Below are 20,860 nucleotides of genomic sequence, written 5' to 3'. Positions count from 1 at the left end.
CACATTTGGTGCTCTTGTTATAAAAGCTGGTTTCATTACTTTATAGTAAAACAGTATCCTTTACAATAGTATCCACTACAATACAGATGAAATCATTTATGATAGATTGCTTTACAATCTTTTACAACTGATACAAGGAAAATAGTGCCACCATGCAATTGCAATTGTAGTGACAGTTATAATTTATTAAAAAGCAAAGTACAAGGTCTAGCCAATATGAAAAGATTCCAGATTATGTGAACTGGACTCAAAACGCATTCATTACTACATATATCAAAGCTGCAAAGTTATATGACATTGAGGGTAACACTATAAGGTAGCAACAGTACTGAAGACTCAAGCAACAAAAAAATTCAGTAAAATTAGCTGGATTAAAACATTAGGATAGAAGATGAGGTTGCTTGCTCAGGAAAGCAAAATAAATCTACTCTTTCCTCCAGAGAGTAAAACGGCCAAAAACTGGAACACTATGTATTTGATAAGAAATTTGTGATTATAAGACAAAGAAAGCAGAAATTCCAGCTTTTGCAAAATCCCCTAATTGTTTCTAACTTTTCCTTAAAAACTTTCTTCAAAATTATCCATCAAGATTTGCCTTGAGAAAGTACCTCTATATTCTGTGATTCTGATGGCTTAACTTCATTTTAAGATTTATGGTTTTAATAATAAGAAATTATGAATACAAGAAGTTTGTACAGTATTTGTATAGTATAAGTATTTCTGCTAATAAGTATTTTAGAAAGCTTGACACAGAGTATAATTTATGACTTAGTAATTGCTATGCTCATGATTATTTCCATAAGTTACTGGATATTGTTAAGTATTTCTACTATAGTATTTGTATAAAAAAATCAAATTCAACTTACGGAATCTTTATTAAAAAGAAAACTTAGTAAGTGTAAGGAATGCAGTAATCATTTCTAGGTAATGTAAACATACAGTTAAAAATCCGTTTGATGATGAGATTAATTGCATGGAAATGGAGGATTGCTTAAGAAGCTGAATTTATCAGAGAATACTGAAGTAATAATTCTAATTTATGAGTGATATATCTTTCTCCTTAGGACATGCACATAGTACATAAAGCAGTCAGTTGAGATTCCAAAAGGGAAACCCCATCCCCTTCAGACCACAGTCATTAGGTCTAAAGGGGTAAAGGGTGGACTATGGCTGATTATGCAAGTCCTAATTTGACTCATATAATTAAAAACTTAAATACACAATATGTTATCTTTACAAAAGAAATTATTTGCTATTAAAATAAATTCAGAATATAAAAATTGTTTGATGAAATTAAAACATTAAATATATATTATTTCTATAAATGGTAATTGTTCCAATATATTTTGGCAAAAATAGTCTCCTCAGTTACCCACAATTAAATGTTTAACTTGGAAATGGCTCACTTCAAAGACTTCATAAATACCTGCTTTGATTTAATTTTGATAAAGTTATAAAATTATTATTTATTTTTCTGATGTATATGTAAAATGTGTGTGAAAATATATCATAAAAATTACTATCTAAAAATGTATAATGTATATATTCTATAAAATAAAAGCTATAATTATTTTAAGTTATAAAAGATATATATTAGGATTATAATAAATGAGAAGGCACTTTTATATGAAAAAATTCCTTCTATAGTAGCCAAAGTGTATCCACATTAGACCTAATCAACTGTGTGCATTTCTGTACAACTTATTTCTTCTTTAAAAATTTCATTTTTAAAGTACAGTTTACATTCACTAATGTATTAGTTTCAGGTGTACAGCACAGTGGTTAGACAAAGCACACCTCCAGCGCCCACCTGGCACCATACAGAGTTACTGCAATGTACTCGCCGTATCCCCTGTGCTGAGCTTTCCGTCCCTGGGACTATTCTGTGACTAACAATTTGTACTTCTCAGTCCCTTCACCTTTTCACCCAGTTCCCCCCGTCTGGCAACCACCAGTCTGTTCTCTGTGTCTATGAGTCTGTGTACAACTTATTTCTTACTGTCAAGTTTCTGGTTTCTGTTGGTTCTACCAGGAAAGTTCCTTCAGACCAATAGCATGACACATTCAGACGATCTTTGATAACACACATTCTTCATCCTTTGATCCACAAGTGCACTGTCTATATTTCAAGGCATTAGATCTAAGCCTTACATTATTTTCACTGAATAGTTATTTTCTGAAAGGCACACTTAAAAAAAGAGATAAGGTATAAGTAAACTTTCAATATGAAAGAGTGAGAAAAAAATAAAACTGACTCTTAGAAAGTTTGCAGAGAGTAATCTTTGATGCCAGTGTACTGAGAAAAGATGAAAATGAATATTCCCCCCACCTCCCAGCCATATGACTACATTAGCATTTTTCTATTGACTCTTCTATATATGAAATCCATGTCTGTTTACCAGGACACTTCCCTGGGATAGTGCAGAGGCCGTTCAAGGAAAAGAAAAACTCTATTAATAGTCTTTGAAGTAAAAAGTTATTTTGGAGGTGAATTACTAAAGAACTGTAGAGGGCACCTATGTAGGAAAAGCAAGGAAATGAAAAGTGTTGGTAGGGATCACTCTCCCCCCCCTAAAAAAACCGGGCAAGAAATACTACAATGGAGGAGAGTGAGTTTCAACAGCAGTCACGAGTAGTCTCCGGTTCCAGGTTGGTCCGCAAAATGCTGCTGGAACCTCCGCCACCTTTCCCAGCCTCCCGAGGCTGCTTCCCGGAGGCCCCGCAACGGCTGGCGCGGATGCCGCTGGTCTCTCCTCTGCTCAGCTCCGTCCCAGGGAGAGGAGCCTGGGGGGGGAGCGGGCACAGTGAAGCCGACAGCCTGACAGGATGGGCCGGCTGTCCACGGTCAGCTACCAGAAATGACTGAAATGTTGCACTGAGCAGCTTTGGAAGGAGTCTGTCTGCTGAGCTGCTTTCTCCAGAAAACATTACGACAGAATACACCAGAACAAAGAGCAGTGCATATGGAAGTCATACGTACTGTTTTCCCTTAACCATAGGATTAGGCTTGATTAGTTAGAGAAAACTGGAAGCAAGAGGGATATTTGCAAAGGTGTTAGAAGGTCCTGGTGGCTCTGACCCACTGAGAAGCCCAAGGAAGGACTGAGTAAAGTTTGGACTCTAAGATCACCGGCGGGTCTGCCCGTCTACACCTAGTTCCTGAGAAGAGCACAGAGCTTCGTAAGCCACCCAGGTCACTACCCCCTGTGAGCAACCACGTGGCCACTGGCCCTCAGTCTGACCTGATCACACCAACTCTGTTAAGTGTGCTTTCATTTTTTTTTCTTCACTGAACCTTAATTAGTGAAGTCTGAGAGGCAGCAATGCTTTTCTTTAAACATCTGTTCAAACAAAAGATTTAAAAAGCAATCTCTTTGGGTAAGTGCCAACCCTGTAAACACATAAAAAGTCACAAACTTGCTTGTCTTTGCAAAGCAGGGAATCAGGGGTACTATAAAAACACAGAGCACATGCAAATAAATGTATTCAAATGGCACCCGAGAGTCTAAAACGACAAAGACTTTTAAGGATCTTTACACAGGTGTGAAGAGACCCTTCCTCAAAGAAATCATTCAGGAGACCTGGCTGCAGGTAGGAAATGTTTCCCAACACAGCAAAAGGCTAAGGCGGCTGAGGGCTCCCCTGAATTGTCTTCACTCTCTAGAGAAAAACCAGCTGGTTAGAGGATCTACCACAAATAGATACTCGTCTGGTTTTCTGTATATATTAAAAATTACATTCAAATCTGAAAAAACACTTAGATTCAAACCCAAAACCTTTTTTTGGGGGCGGGGGGGATAGACAGGTGAAAGCTTGTAACTATAGCTACAATCTCTCTCTCTATAGAGGGCTGGGCAAAAGGAGGGTTTCTATAATAACTGTAAATCTACTTTTGCCAACCCCTATATATTTAATACTTTGCTTTCTGAGTGAGCCACAAAAGGACAACTTTATATTTACTGCTCTGAGCGTAGGTTCCTTTTTATCCACAACAGTCCATTTCTCATTATCCAAGGAACTGACCTATTTAAAAGGCAGAACAAAGTGACAGTCTTGGGAGAGCACATACTTCAAACAGAAGCATGTAAGCCCCGTCTCCTTGGGATCTGCTAACCTCGGCACCGCCGGTCATGCCACAGTGGGGAACGTGTGCGAAGGGCCAGGTGCGACAGTGGCAGAGCCCTCACCAGAGCCGGCAGATGGCTCACTAATACGCCCAGGCCCCCAGGCAGGAGGCCAGGCGAAAAGCCCCGCTAATACTCCTACAGATAAGGCGAGAGCTGGACGGCTGCCTCTTGGGGCTGCTGTCTGAGGACTGGATTCAGCGCCACAGGCCCAGGCCCAGGCCTTACCTGGACACTTTCTATAAACTCGGGGAGGCCTTCTACCTTTTGAGCCCATTAGGATCTGGAAGGTAGGGAGTTTGGCTCTGGGACTCCCATTTGCCTCGTCCTATCTAACATTCACAATTCTACCAGCCTTTAAGGGGTCTCCGGTAAGCAATAATGAACAGGTCCTTAGCATCGTACAGCCTTGATCCTGACTTCAATCTCTGCATTGAGTTTTATTTATATTACTGTAAACTTTAATGACTACTTGAAGGTCTTATACTAAATAATACCTGTTATGTGAAAAGATCACAGAAGGGTGGTACTGATGGAAAAAAAATTTAAAAGCCTTTCTTGGCAGGCACCTGCACCCCTTGCCTTCCCAGTGGCTGGCACTTCCCCGGAGGAGCTTAGGCTCCCCATTTCCCTCCTCCGTGGCGTCCAGGCAAGTGCAAGCTGATTGGTTGCTAGGCCGAAGGCTCTCCAGTGGCCAGGGAAGAACACTTCAAGCCACATGCCGCGAATGACACCGAGACACTGAGACATAGCAACTAGTTGTGAGGCATGATACAGATTATTAACAATTAATAATAATTAATAAAGTACTTAAAACTCTAAACGATTAACTCTTTCAGTAAATTAGTCGAGTCCCTATAACCACATCGCTTCACGCTTCCTATTCTGATAGGCTTTCCTGAGTCTACAGGAGAGGAAGTGAAGCTTTCACACAGAGAAAGACCAATTGGAAGCATGTCCCATGAGAACATCTGACTCTCCTCACAGGATCTAAAATAGCACTTCTGAAACTTTTTGGTCTGTGGGGGGTGCAAAAAAAACCCAAACAAACTTTCCTCCCACCTTCTAAGTTCTTCTACCTGGGCTAATAAATCAACAGGGACAGATAAACAGGAGAAATCGTCTAAAATCTATTTTATGGATGTATATTTGGGGGTCCATAAGATATGAGACCCAAAGATGCTTTGGGCAGTTAAGGTTTGTTTATTTGCCATTTTGGACAAAGGGGAAGGGGGCAGGAGTCTGGAATTTCAAGGGGAAGTAGGCAATTCACAGGTAGGGAGAAAGAGCAGGCACATGGCCAACAAGTTCCTGCTGGGCCCCCAGAAGGAGTGGGACAGGGGAACCCAGCAGGACAGGTTTCCACAGGGGCCCTTCCCGTCTGCACACCTGACCCAAACAGGCTAAGAAGATTCCCTTCCTGAAGCAGGTGCTTCCCTCTGGATTCCTTTTAGGCAGGAAGGGGGGGCGCTGTCAAAGGTTTTTTCTGAGTCTTTTGTTTCGTAATAACCAGCTTCAAATCAATGTCCCAAAAGGCACATTTTGGGGTGGAACAACTTTGGTCCCTTCAGGTCTTAGAACCCCTTTATACTTTAAAAATTGAGGACCCCAAAGTTCTTTTATTTATGTGGGTTGTAGCTATTGAAATTTAAAATACTTATTAATTCATCAAAAATAACAAGTCAAGCCCTGCCCATGTGGCTCAGCTGGTTGGGTGGCATCTTGTGCACCAAGAGGTGGTTGGTTCGATTCCTGGCCAGGGCTCAATCCTTGGTAGGGGGTGTGCAGGAGGCAGCCAATTGGTTTCCCTCTCACATTGATGCTTCTCTCTCCTCTCCTTCTCCTAAAAATCAATTTTTAAAAAGTCAATTACATGTTAACTTAAATACCTCTTCTTTTTAAATCCTCACCCAAGGATGGATGGAGATATAAGAGAGAGGGAAAGAGAAACAAACGTCAATGTGAGAGAGAAACATCAATTGGTTGCCTCTCGCATGCACTGGGAATGGGGCTCGATTGAACCCACAACCTAATATATGCCCTGACCGGAATCAAACCCACAATCTTCTGGTGTAAGGGTGATGTTCCAACCAACTGAGCCACCTGGCCAGGCCCTAAATAACTCTTTTTAATAACAACAGAAAAGTTCCTATTATCCAAAGCAAACGAAAAAATGAGAGAGAAGAGGGGCTACGTTAACATTTTTGCAAACCTCTTTAATATCTGACTAAATAAAAGACAGCAGGATTCTCATATCTACTTCTGCATTCAATCTGTGGCTACAACGTTGTTTTGGTTGGAGTATATGGAGATTGGTCTCACACAGATATGTGGAAATAAGTATTTTAATAGCCTTTTCAGATAATTGTAGATATTCTTTTCTGATACTATATCAAAACTCAAGGTTAATTTTATGTAAAATATGAAACCATATCAGTGTGGATGAAAAAGGAGCCACGTGCTAAACCTGACAAGCTCAGGGGAGGCCTGCGTGGTGGCCTTAAAACTCAGAGACCTGAAATAACCACATAAGATGGTCTGAAATTAAAACCTCCTAACTAACTAAAAGTGAGCCATGGTGGGTAGACATGTCATAGGGTGGTATTTTTCCCTGACAAAGGTCAATCTTCACCTTAACTGAGCCTGTCTGCTGTCTTTTTTGCATCTACAATAATATACCAGATAATATACATTTGGAATATCAAAGTAATTTCCTTTTTTCTGGACCCCTCAAAGCACAACCACTGTACCAGAGCAGAGACCACAAACTCCCTCATTGTTATTATGTTAATTGTTGGCTGTTAACTATCCTAGACCCACCAATGTCAAAGATGTATGTGTCTGTCATTTGACTTTTTATTCAATCCCAGAGGGCCCCCCCCACCCCCCACTTTGCTTTCTCCTGCATCCCTAATCTATCACCAGTGGACTTCATGTAGCTTCCTCCTTTGACTGTAATGTATAAAGTAAGGTGCATAACTGCCATTCTCCAGAGCATTTTCCCAGTCTGGTGAGATTTTGCTTCCTGGCAATTGTGGTCAGTTTGTCTCAAATAAACTCATAAAAATTCTTATGGTTTTGGACGTTTCTTTACATTAACATTAGTAAATTTTTTATATTGTTAAAATTAAAATTCACTGGTATATCTTGTACTTTAACTGAACTTTTCCCCCATACATGACTTTGTAACATTCACTGGTCATTTGGAAAATATTAACTGAGTCACGCAGATCTTCCAAATGTTGACATTGTAAAATCATATTAATTGTTATCAACACTTATGGCATCAGAAAGATCTTTATGGGGAGGGTGTCAAGGTCATGGTAGCAAATACAAGGTTTTCAATGTTTTAATTTTCACTTGAAAGCATAAGTTTTATCACTGGCAACAAGTATTGCCTGTTGTTTTCCCTGAAGTGACATGCTAAGTTCATTTTAAAGAACATATCTACTAAATACACAGGTCTAAATAACCATAGTTCTGTGGTGGGCAGTTAGACAGACATGAGCAGAGCAAGGCCGATAGGTCAGGTACAGAAGGTCACCAGGGTGAAAAGCCCCGGGTGCCTAGCAATGGACAGCACTGGGAAAACAAGGACCTCACTTCCAGGGTGACCTTTCCTCCCCCATCACAGGTCCTGTGGTTTAGACCCCCTGACCTTCATAGTGCTGGTCATGCGGTTGGGACCCACCCCTCCCCTTTCCTCCCCTGGCATGTTGCTAGTCATGCAGGTTAGAACCTCTTAGAGAGGGAATGAATAAGGGGGCTAGAGACTAGCCCTTAAGCATAAGCCCGCAGGACAATGAGGTTCTGTCCTGCATCAAATACATCTAGGCCTCAGTTGTGTTTCAGGACCAGAAAAGCAGCAAAACCAGACAAGCAATGCCATGGCTGACCTCAGGACCAGCTGCCTTGACTAATGACCCCCTGCCCTGGTGCCAATCAATCATGGCACCAGGACCCCGAGACCATGACCCTGAAAGGACACCTGGAAAGCTGATGAATATTCTACTGAAATCCTCCCCTAGGATCCCCCCTAAAATCCCCACCCTTAAAAGCCCTTAGGCCCGGTCAGCGTGGCGCAGAGGTTGAGCATCAACCTATGATCCAGCAGATTGCAGTTCGATTCCTGTTCAGGGCACATGTCCGGGTTGCGGGCTCGATCCCCCGTCGAGGGCGTGCAGGAGGCAGCCGATCAATGACTCTCTCATCATTGATGTTTCTCTCTCTCTCCCTCTCCCTTCCTCTCTCTGAAATCAATAAAAAAATATTTTAAAAAGCCCCCCAAAACCCTTAGGACTGAGGACCCAGCACTCTCCCTTGGGAGCATATCCCTGCCTTTCCCCTCCCCTTCTTCTTCCTCCCAGGTGTGTTACCTTTAGCCTTCTCTCCCCTAAGCTCCAAGGACCCCTCTTTTGCCTCTGTAACTTGCTTCCTGAGGCTTCCTTCTACTGCTCACCTCTTCTACCTCTGTGACTTTCTAAATAAATTTTCTCTTATAGTTGGAGTCTTGGCTCTGAATTCTTTCTTAGCCAGAACTCAAGTACTGAGGTTGCTGAACCAAGGTCCCATTTGACTCCAACAGTCTAACACCGGGTGCTGCTTTCACTGCCATCAACAGTTTGTCAACTATTCTTTCAAGTACAAATGGTGTTCCACAATAAAGTGGCTAGTTCAGTTTGCAATGCTTATGCAATGCTTATTTTAATGTTCAATTGTACAATGCTTATGTATACCTCCTAATTCATCAAACAGAATATAAAAAATGTGAGAATTAAAAGGCTGACATTTAAAAAATGCCCAATTTTTACTGCTTCATCAAAGATATTCCTAAGAGAAACTAGTTTTCTTTTTCTGTAAGTGTGATAGTAAAGAATCCAATGACCACTAGTACAATTTAGGGCCAGTGATTCAGGCTGAACTTCCAGCAGTTTCCCATCATTACTTTTGCACTGTTTGTGAAAATGTCAACAAGTGAAAAGGCCACTTAGTATTATTGTGAAAATAGTCCTGACCTTGCAGATCCCTGAAAGAGTCTTGAGTATCCTAGAGGTCTGTGGACCACACCTGGAGAACTGCTTGTCTCCAATAAACTGGCATGTCTTCATTCAGCACACACCTGACACTTCCATACTGGTCATTTCACCAGCATGCACATGAAAAAGCTCCTTCCTTACTGAATGAAAACTGTCTAGAACAATGATTATATCTACCTGCTCCAGGCTGGCTCTTGGCCTTCCCCAACCATGGAATGTTAGATGTCTACACATGTTTGAAAGTTACTTGTCAGAGTAACTCTAACATTTCAGTCTGTTCATGTCAGTTTAACACTTATTATTTCTCTAAATGGCGGACCTGTCATGGTCTGTTACCTACCCACCCCCTATGCAGCTTTACTCTCCTTGTTGTCCAATACAAGTTGTCCTGGTTAGGCCAGTCTTCTCACTACTGCCAAACACATCATGGCGTTCATTTCTGGTGCCAAATTTCTTCAACCTTGTCTCTGCCCCACACAGTCTTACCCGTGCTTAAAGGTCCAGGTTCATGAGACTTTCCTGGAGTACTTTTTTCTTGCACTGTTATTTCAATTTCTCATTTATTATATAAATGGAGTCTATCTTGAGTTAAGATTTTATATTATCACACCCAGCATACCAAACCAAGCAGCAACAATTCTTCATGTAGGCCAAAGATTCTAATTTCACCTTCTAAAAAATACAACAAAATGAAGGGTCTCTCTTTGATTAGGTAGGGCCCCTGTACTGCTGGAAACTATTTTGATTGTTTAGATCTTACCTATTTAAAATAGATCATATATGCCTCCAGTCTAGAGAGCAACCACATATATATTTTTTGTGTTGAGTCCTGAGTCATGTACCCTACAGGCTCTCAATAAGTGAATATAAATTTATACAACACAACTTAAAAAAATACTTTTTGCAAGGTATTTACCAAATGATTTTTATGAACAAAGTAAGAAGTTCTTCCTCTTCAGGTATTCATTATTTTACCTGGTAATAGTAACAGGACAGCCTTAAATACTGAGTGAGAGAGTAAGATTTGGCTTTCCAATTTTGGAGCAGTTAATGCTAAATAGTTATAAAAACTGTTTACAAATTAACTGAAATTTGATTCTGATAGTAAGTTGGCTACAAGATGACTGACATTTTTAAAATAAAACATCAACTTACCAACAACCTTGCTGTAAAAGCTGTGAGAATTGACTCTGGTTATGTTAAAATGAGTATTATCTTCATCAGGAAATTTGCAAAAATATAAAAAATTCCATATTAGGCCAAGGGCCACAGTTCAGACATATTTATCCAACCGAAAGCCAATCCACCACAGAAGAATTCATACTTTTACCAATAAATTAGAGTAAATCTTCACATTTTTACTTATAAAACCTCTTTGAGAAAGCTTTACTCAGTATCTACGGAAATTCAATTAAAATCAGTAGGTCGTGGGAATAAAAGACAGAGTCAGATGCAGTTCCTAATGCAAAGGTTTCCCAGTCTCACCAGGGACATGGGGTCAGGCACTGCTGATGACCTGTTAAGAGATACTGCCTCGCCTTTGTAGTCTGAGCAAAACTGGGGTTTTCCTAGAAATGTGCCCAGGGAAGGTAGGTTGCTCTCTGTTTTATGGGGTAAACTGAGATTTGTGAAGCCAACATGTTCTGCCAGGGAGATTTTCCTTCCCAATAAAGAGAGAGATGAAGCGAGCCGTACCTTCCCGCCTTTGGGTGCACCTGTGAGGAAATGAGTTCCTGCTCACCACCCTGCAGCGCACGGCCAAAGGCCTCGTGACTGAGTAAAAGTTAACTAACTAAGGGCACAGGGGCAGACAATGAAAGAGCCCAAATCCTTATGGTGTCACTGGCCTATAGCACCAACCCTGGAAGTACCTCCTCCCAGACCTGCTGATATTTTAATTAATGACCTATTATGTAGGCTGCTTTAGGTGGCTTTTCTATTCCTTGCAGCTAAATACATTCTGACACATAGATACACTATCATATAATATAATGTGGTAAGTGCTACACAGACACACACACACAAATAAAAAGGAAGATGAAGATGACGTTTACACTGCTCTGGAGAAGCCTCAGGGAAAGTTGTCACAGATGATACAAGGGACAGGAGGCCAACAGGCAGGCACAGGTGAAATGGAATTGTAAACAAAGGAACCACAGAAGCAAAGGCCTGGAAGGGGAAGAGAAGCCCATGGGTGCTTGGAGACTGAAGCCTGACTAGGAAGAGGCTGTTTGCTTTTATATCCCTGGTAATGTCCTGAATGAGTGTCTCGGAATGAGACTGGACAAGCAGGCAAGGGCCAAACTGCAATAGGCGTTGAGTGCCATGGAAAAGTAACACAAGACATTTCACACAACTGTGGAGAACAGAACAATAAGCTCCCCGGTGACCGCTCAGATCTATCAGTGCTGGATGGGGAAGGCTCACACAGCCATGAATGGGTAGGAATATCTTGCTGACACCATTCTCTATGCTCTCCCTTCTTGGGTGGGTTTCCTGTGCCAGCACCATGGCCCACAGATGACAAATACTGAGCAAAGGTGAAGAATACCAGCACTTAGGCTGCTCCAAAATGACTCATATCTTTAACATTAACTGGGAGAGCCGAGGGCCAGGGAGCCCTTACTTGCAGTGAGAATGGCTGTGGGGATCTGTCTATGTAGTACTTCTGTACAGAATTACCGATGATAAACCCTTTCGGAACTCCTATTCTGTGCTGCCTGTTGCTAAGTGGTGGTGTTTATAGACGTGCACACCACGGTCCTGCTCCTTCAGCAGCTTGTGACATACATGGAGAGCGAATACATGAGGTTAAGTGACAGGAATGTACTGCCCGGGTGTCTACAGTGATGGCTGGTGGGAAAGGAGTCTGGAACAGAGGGATCTCTGAAGACTGGGGCTCTGTGGAGGAAGTGGAGCTTGAACTGGGTTCACCTGGATGGAGGCTCAGACAGATGGCATGGCTGGAGGTGCAGGCTGAGTAAATTCATCGCAGACGCGAACGCCAGGCAAACCTGAGAACACTGCCCATTCAGAGGAGAGGGGACTGTTTCCCCTGGCTGATTAAATACATTCAGTGGTAGCGCTGAACAATGTCAAGTTATCTCAAGAGAATTTCCGGGAAAACTATGGAAGTTGGTCATGGAAAAGATAGTTTAAACCACTTAAAAATTCTCAGAACATAGTTATGGGGTTCATTTTACCCTATAAACAACTGAAAAACTATAAATGTATTTAAAAAGTATCAGTTATATGCAAGACACTATTTTAGGTCTTTGGGATTATCAAAAGTGAGTTAGAAATATATCTTGCTCTTTCAAAGCTCAGAGTTTATTAGAAAAGAGAAAATGTGTACTTATATAACTATAATAAAAATTTGGAAACCATACTTTAGAATAACAGGCCATATAAAGTACTCTTGGGTGATGCAAAAATAGTATAAGAGTAAAGATAGCTTACTTCCCGCTTAGGAAGAGACTGGGGCAGCTTTGTGGGAGAGATGCCACATCTGAGGTAGGTCCTGACAGGTAGAGGAGGTGCGGAGATTTGGGGGATTAGAAAAGTAAGGCTATTCCTGTAGAGAAAACACATAAGTAAAGACAAAAAAGTAAAATCATCATGCCTTTACTGAAATGTCTCAGGCAGAGCAGATACTGCCAGCAGTCTTGCTGTATTTCTTGAGTCCAGATAGAGGTGTTATTGTTTTTTTTAAATATCTTCATTGTTGAGAGTATTACAGATATCCCCACAGATAGAGTTTAACTACCTAGGACACATTTTTTAAAGGAAAGGATGCACTCAGTCCACCTGATTATTTCTGTTTGTTTAATTGCTAAAGTGAAGGTAATTCCTCACAGGCAAGTTATCTTGAAAAATTAGACTGATTTGTCATATTGGAAAAGTAAAATGGAGTTTAAAAAAAAAAAGTAAAATCTCCCTAACAAAATAGAAACCAAAGGAAATAAGGGATTGATATATAGAGATTTAAGTTAACTGCCATTGCTGGGCCTAATGGAAGCCACTTACCCTCTTATTTTTAAAAATCAGTAAAATAAGATGTTTGCACTAGTCTCTAAGAATCCTTCAAAGTCTAAAATACTGTGATCCCCTAACCTTCTAGTTTTGCTTTATCCAGCCTATAAAAATTCAGAATTCATATGTGCAGAGGCAGGATTCCCAGATGACAAGGCAATAGGTGTTTCCACTAAGTGTCCATGTCTAATTGATCCTATGGTTTTCATAGAGGGATAAAATATAATTTGAAAAGGGCTAAGTGCTTAGCATTCTTTAAGGCACTAGGTGGAGTCAACCAGAGCTCAGTGAGGCCTTATATCACTAAGCCTTTTATTTTTGTTTTTTAAATATATCTTCATTGATTTCAGAGAAAGGAAGGGAGAGGGAGAGAGAAAGAGAGAGAGAAACATCAGTGATGAGAGAGTCATTGATCGGCTGCCTCCTGCACGCCCCTGACTGGGGATCGAGCCTGCAACCCGGGCCTGTGCCCTGACCGGGAATCGAACAGTGTTCTCCTGGAGCCTAGGCTGATGCTCAACTGCTGAGCCACGCCCAGCCGGGCTTAATGCCTTTCTTTCAAGAGATGAATGTGTCATGTGCACATTAGTCCTTCACTCCTCTAACCCTGGTGACGTCACTGTGAGGCAGGACGCCTCAGCTTATCCAGCCACTGGCTAGGAGGGGACAGGTATACGTTTATAGTTAACATCAGGGTCTCCTTCCTCTGACGAGGTAACAGGTGTCCTTCACAATTGACAAAATATCTTTCTGAATCAATCCTAGTTTTAAAGATAGAAACACAAAAGCCTTTTTTTATGCCAACACTAGTCACATAATTTCATACATACAGAATGGGGCAAAAGTGGGTTTACAGTTGTGAGTACACAAAACGCAGAGTTTATTCTTGTGTTATTTATTATTGTACTGTTTTCCACACAAACAACTGTAAACTTGCTTTTGCCCCACCCTGTATGTACACAACAATTTTAAAAACCTTGATCTTTACTAAAATTACTTGAAAGAATAACTTTCTGGTACAAACACCATAAAATCAAGAGCTAGATATAGAAAGGAAAAGAATAAGACCATGAAAAATCCCACCCAGTAAGAGCTAATTCCATTACATGCTGACACCATAAACCTCACTTACTGGACTGCTTCATAAACCAGTCATTTGTGAACAATTACTTTAAACCATCCTGCCACTCACGATCCTGAGAAGCGGGATAATGGATCGCCGTATCTCCCCAAAGTCTGCACTGTAAACAGTCCAGCCCTCCTCGCAGGCTCTGAAAGCTGTGTAAACACAGTGCAATCAGATCCACCACAGCTCATAGAAATCCTTTCTTTAAGTCATCTACAAAATGCCACGCTAATACAAATACAAGAAAGAGAAGTTCTTACTAACACAATATTTTGTATTTACAGTACTCTGAACAGTGCTTAAACCTGCGCTGGTTATATGAAAGCGCTTTCCCCGCGCCCCTCCGCCCCAGGCTGACAGCGTGCGTAGCTCTCATTTACACCACACTGCAATAACATAAAGAAGGGTTTACTATTAATCCAGGTTTTACTACAAAGCGACCCGTTATTTCTCTGTCAAATACTGGCGAGAATGCCAAGTGTCTGTCATCCAATTCAGGGGATTAAGTCTTCTTTTATAGTCTGATACTTGTACCAATTTATAAAAATACAGATATAGTTTCTTCGAGTCGGTCACAGTCTATATTTTGGCTTGGGCTCAGGCGCAGCGGCTGACTATGACAGCTGGCAGGAAGCTGAGGGGGGACACATCCTCCCCCGTTCAGTCACCACATCGCAGTTGCCATAGTGATTAATCCTTAATTGAATACTGTCTTTGTACACTTCTTTTCAGAAAACTTTAAGTAAACTTAAGTTGAAAACATGCAGTTGATTGAAAAAATGAGGCACCACATCACACACAGGTATAGCTAAGTTTTGTGACATACTTCCATATATTAAAAGAACAAATTAACGCTAATAAGGTATTATCAGCTCCTTTAAATATTTAAAATATTTCTGGGGGGCTCTGAAGCTTAACTCTAAATCACACAGGTTTTCCCTCTTGTTACCAGACATCTCATCCTTTAAAATAAGCTGTCTTCAGAAATGGTTCTAAAATATCCAAGTACAATTTAAGGAGAAATCAATCCTTATTTTATATTGTTTGTATTAGTATATAACAAAGGTATAATTAGAAATTTATTTTAGGAGAAATAGGTTTTCATTCAAGACATCTATAAAATGTGTTCCATAAACAGAAATTCTTTACGAAAGCATGAACTATAAGAAACCAAAGGAAAGGTGAAAAGATAGTATATTAGGCCTTTTTAAATATATAGTTGAATTTGAAAAGTGGGTTCACAGCTTTTGTCATTTTGGTTATCAACAATTCTATCAAAAGGCCTGAGAACCTCTGAAAGACCAGGCTTGCGGTATACATTACCTCTCTTTTGTAAGTTTTCTGTTTAGTATATCCCTGTGCAACTCAGTTAAAGGCTTTAGCTTAGACTCAACTTTGTATTCCTTGGAAGGTGAAATGCTTGCGTATTGTGATCACTGTCAATCGTGTATTGCCGCCATGCAAATAAATAGGATTTGTTTTCTTAGGAAGTGAGGCAACACATCTGCACCGGCTGCAGAAGCACGTGCACATGCACAGACCACACACACACGTGCGTACACACAGACACACAAAATCTTTTCAAACATAAGTAGAGGTCTCTAATAAAACTTTGGTGACAGACATGAAGCACTCAGAAGAATTCTCAGTAATCCAAAGATTCTTGCTGTGAGCCCCAGATGAAAGAGCCTGTACTGGAGGTGGGGGGTCTGGGGCTTAGGAGCGTTCAGAGGCAGGAGGTTTGCAGGTCTCTCTAACACCGTGGACGAGTCTCTGTTGTCTTCCCCTTGTTCACTTCCCCTCACTTTCGTCTATTCTTTTCTCCCCATACCTACTTTTAGTTTTTTTCAAAACTGCAAATTCACTATTGCCACCCACCACCATGCTACAAGCTGCAAAACCTTTCAGCGAGACACGTCTCCAACCAATGCTTCAATGACTTACTCGTCAGAGGTGCGGAGGTAATGCTGACAGATATGATGAAATCAGTGGTTGTGAACATTTTTTAGAAATTCTGTGAGATGGCTTTGAAATGTCATCAATGCCTCATCTACGTGAAATATTATTTTAAAAGTCTCTTCAGAAGTCTTTAATTTAACCATCTTTACAAATAGTTTTAGTAAAGAGAAAAACAACACTGCCATCACCCTACCTCTCCGACATTACTGAAGTAGTATTTAGCTTCCAGAAGGTTATAAAGAGGAGACTCAAGACTATTATGTGTGGAGATTGCAAAGGAACCAGTCTGAGGGCAGAGTGGTGTCTCCCTCATCTGAACGTCTGTCAGCAGCTATGGAGATGTTGTAAATGATAAGCAGTCACGTCAATTGAGGAATCAAAAGAGAAAATAAGTCTATCAGCTTTAAAGAAGAAAATTGCTAGTAACTTCAATTCTAATATAGATTACCATAAAATAAATTACTATAAATTATAAAGTACTGAGTGGTTTTCTATTTTCATATGTGGTTGCATACAACTATTTATGGATTATTCCCTGTTGAGCCCTCGGGGATCAACAACTGCAGAGGTGCTAAAAGGGACATTAGCCTCATCCAGTGGGAGCAGTGACGGTACAGTAAACCCTCGATTTTGCTGATCTCGATTTAACAGACTTCAGATTTTAACAGACTTCAGATTTAGAACAAAATTTATGGTCTGTATGTCATATGTGAAAATTAATACCCTGTTAATTTTAAAACGCTTTTAACCAAGATTTGTTTACAGTTAAATTAACAGGATATTTTTTATTAATTCATTGTTATTTTTAACAAATTTTAAGCAAATAGGCCGTATGTTGGAAAAAAAAACCTGTAGTCATTTCGCCAACATAAATAAATATTACATATCTACAACTATAGTCAACATATTTAAATCCCAGAGTCACCCCGAGTAAACAATGTTCAGGGAATGATCAGCACATGGTCACACCACAGGGCAGGGTAACTGATTCTATTGTCATGTCACATGACTTCTGCACACGTGGGGCCAATGTTCCACGTGTGCTAAGGGCTAAAACCATGCCCCAGCCGCGTGCATTTGTTTACTTGAGGTGACTGGTGAATGTTTGAATTTATTAGACCTATTCAGTATAAATTAAAAATTACTGTAATACATGTAGATATCTTTTCTGTGAAATTAAACTTTTCATACATACTTAATATTAATTACACAAACGTGTCTACATAAGTAAAAACAGGTAAACTAACTTGTCAATTTTTTTAACATACACATTCGGAAAACCTACCTTATTATGTAACAGACCTTCGGCTTGAACAGATACCCCTCCTCGCCCGAATTAGTCCGTTACATCGAGGTTTTACTATACTTATTACTCATCGAGTGCTCCTTTGTGTCAGGCACCGTTCAGAGAATTTTACAGGTGTTATTTCATTTAGTTTTTGTAAAAATCTTTTGAGGTAAGAATGATAATTATTTGTATTTTAAACACAAGGAAACTGAGGCGCAGAGAAGGTAAGTGACTTTCTCACGGTCACCAGGGAGTGTGAGGCAGAGCTAGAATTCAGACCTGACACTCTGAGTCGAGCCCATGCCATAGGCTGGCGCCGCCTCTGGAAGGTGACACAGCTCAACAAGCCGACGGTGAGGCCCGTTGTATTTCTTTTATTTCTTTATTTCCTATTAAACTAAAAGGAGGGAAGCATGAGGTATATCAGGGGTTGTATTTTATGTAAAAAATACAGTAACCTTAGTTTTTGACATTGGAGAGAAACTAAAACATCACAAATAGATATGATCACAGTATATTTTGAAAATTCTGACTTTCGTATATTAAGTAAGGCCTTTCTTTTTTAATGGTAAGTCTGTAATGTCCCTGAGTAATTTCTGTTCAGAGGCGATACGGCTCCCAGGATGTTCAAGCACAGCTATATTAACGCCCCGACGCTCAGCGGCGCGGGTCGGCCTGCGGCCTGCTGTCCTGCTGTCCTGCTGGCCTGCTGTCCTGAGGCACCCTGCCGGGCTTTCGCCCTGTGGGCGCCGATGTAAAGGGGCCAGTGGCCGGAGGAGCCTGTTCCCACGGGCAGCCTGCCTGCGGGGCTGGTGGCACGAGGCTGGACTCCCGCTTAGCGGCTTAAAACTTCCCCGAGTGTTTTACACCGACCATGATCCAGTCATGAAACAACTGATTTCTTCCTACTCCCTGGAAAAGGTCGACTAAGTTGTCTACGTGTGGGGGACACGCATGGCCTCCAAGGGCCTATTAGCGACCTGGGGTGGCCGCCCCAGTGTGTTTCCTGGAAAGCGCCCCGCGCCGTGGCCCGCACGCGGCAGCGGGCAGCTCGCCTCAAGGACAAGGGGCTGGTGCCGGAGGCTGGGACCACTGGCCCTGCGCAGAGGGGGGTACAGGAGCCCCCCTCGGGCCCCTTCCTGCCAGTCAAAGGCAAAGTGTATCTGCAGCGTTTTCATTTTCACAGCCTTCCTTGAGAAGGTTCCAAGGGGCCTCTACGTCTAGGGGCTGCTTCTCAAGTTCATTTGGGGAGAAATTATATGCCTGCAAATTTCTTCTCTGAAAATATTTAAATAAACGAATGACTAATACCCAGTTACTTCATTAACATCTACCAAACAGGTTTCCAAGCTATCTTATTTTTTCCCCATTAAAATTTGTTGGTTTAGAAAAAGGCACGGGTTTTTTTTGTTGTTGTTGTTTTTAAAGCTAATGAAAAAAAACCTGGCTATCTATTTAAAAGACACCAATATGTTCTTCATTCTAATATAGCAAATTTCTGGCAAACCCAGCATATTCTGCCTATCTTTTCCAGATAGCTCCTACAAAGTAGTCAAACTAGAAATGCTGTCTACAGTGTTGGTTGAGAGACAATATATTTCTAGAGCAAGCGAGAATATAAAAAAGCAGCATACTTGGGTCATGAATTGTATCTTGGCACTGGGCCTTTGAATTACATTAAAAAATACTGCAAGCACAGCCTTTCAAAGTCTGTTACTACATTTACTCTAAGGATATTATAAGATGACTGACTGTTCACTAGATCATTCAGTGGTCCTCGTTTAAAATCCTGGAGACAAATTTCCTTCATATTAAGTGCTAGGACAAGCTTTCCTCCTCTTTAAAGAGCTGGTATTCTTCCCCCCCTTAAGGATAACCATTTAGCTCAGTGTTTCTCAGCAGGGTGTTATGGCATTTTGGGCAAAACAATTCTTGGCAAATGGGATGTCCCCCTCCCCACAGAGCCATTTAGCATCCCTGGCCTCCAGACATTAATGCCAGTTGGGCACTCAGTCACTGTGACCACCCAAACTGCCCACACACATTTTCAAATGCACTAGTTGAGAACACACTAAATAAATTGTTTACTTCCTTTGTTTTGTCTACCAGGCCACTCAGATTTGTCCTTAAAAATTATTTGGGTAAGAACATTATGTCCTATATATCTGCATTCTAACTTTCTCCCACTCTTGAACTTCCAGTATAATTTACATTTCCCTTGGTCCTGAGTTTCACTTTCTATTCCGATTTTATTGTTAAGACAACCCAAATGCTTTGTGGAGCCTGATGGGGTACAAATAAATGAAGATAGCTTGGCAGTTCAGAGGCACTTTCCCCTTCCTTCTTAAAAGTGATGTTAACTTGAAACAAAGTGCCAGTGTTTTATACAGTTGCAGTTTTAACTCCTACAGACAAAGTGGCAGAAAAATCGCTCCTCAGACACTTAGTGCTTAGGAATTAATAAAGGAAAATAAGCCAAAAAGAAGAAAATATTTTTTGAAACCTTTGATGAAAGTGACTATGTGTAAATAAATATCATGTTTATATAAAGCTTTATTTCTATATAACAGCAATTTTAAATGAGAAGAGTCCATAGACAGTAGTTATTACCTTTAACATTATAAACATCCTTTCACTAAAAAATTAAATTCTATATGAAGCTAGTTTTTGCGTGTTTTCATTCTAAATGAAAAATTTTGGAGGAAACCTAGTTTTAGTTCTGATTTAACTGCATGATTCCTTCAGATTCCTCATTTTTTGGCAAACTTTTATTGAGGGAAACGAATAAGTAACTCAGAACTTTCAGACATTTAGACACTGATTTGTCTTTTACTATAAAACATCTTCAGTGACTACAGTGCCTCAGATAATGTTCTGTTTTTTACACTTATTTGTACGTCACTTATAATCTTAATAGCTACTTTTGAGGGGGAACTTAGAGAAGATCTTATTGAGCAACTTCTTGGAAAATGAGATAAAAGCTAACGATGACATGAGGCCACATGCTTCTTACCTTAGAAGTGCAAACGGCTATATTAGCAGGAAGCTGGGAAAACTGCTTCAGTTCAAATACCTCACGTGCTGCCCACCGGCTCAGGTGGTTCTCGGCTTTGCTCGATCCGATCACCTTCTGGTTTGAGTGGATGTAAGCCACTTCCTGAACCCCATCTAGGAGGCAATCGATGTTTTGTTTTTAATCCTCAAGAAAAACATCCAGTTTGTCTGTTAACATCATTATGGTCTTTTAAAAAATTTAAAAGAGTTTAAATATGTTGATCTATGTTAATTGGAAAGG

The 20,860-nt window shown here is 40.7% G+C and overlaps 1 protein-coding gene across 1 annotated transcript in view; it reads right to left on the bottom strand.

Annotated features, from left to right (window-relative positions):
- ERCC6L2 (ERCC excision repair 6 like 2) overlaps positions 1 to 20,860 on the bottom strand; it is a 107,601-nt gene that overhangs the window by 13,117 nt on the left and 73,624 nt on the right. Inside the window, exon 17 of the mRNA XM_081152008.1 lies at positions 20,579 to 20,733. Within this exon, the coding sequence (XP_081008134.1) occupies positions 20,579 to 20,733 (155 nt within the window). The remainder of the gene's footprint in view (positions 1 to 20,578; positions 20,734 to 20,860) is intronic.

Source organism: Miniopterus schreibersii (assembly GCF_964146895.1).
Source record: "Miniopterus schreibersii genome assembly, chromosome: 11".
Classification (NCBI taxonomy): Eukaryota; Metazoa; Chordata; class Mammalia; order Chiroptera; family Miniopteridae; genus Miniopterus; species Miniopterus schreibersii.
The sequence above is the reverse complement of the archived record's forward strand: the minus strand, read 5'-3'. Positions and strand labels throughout refer to the sequence as shown.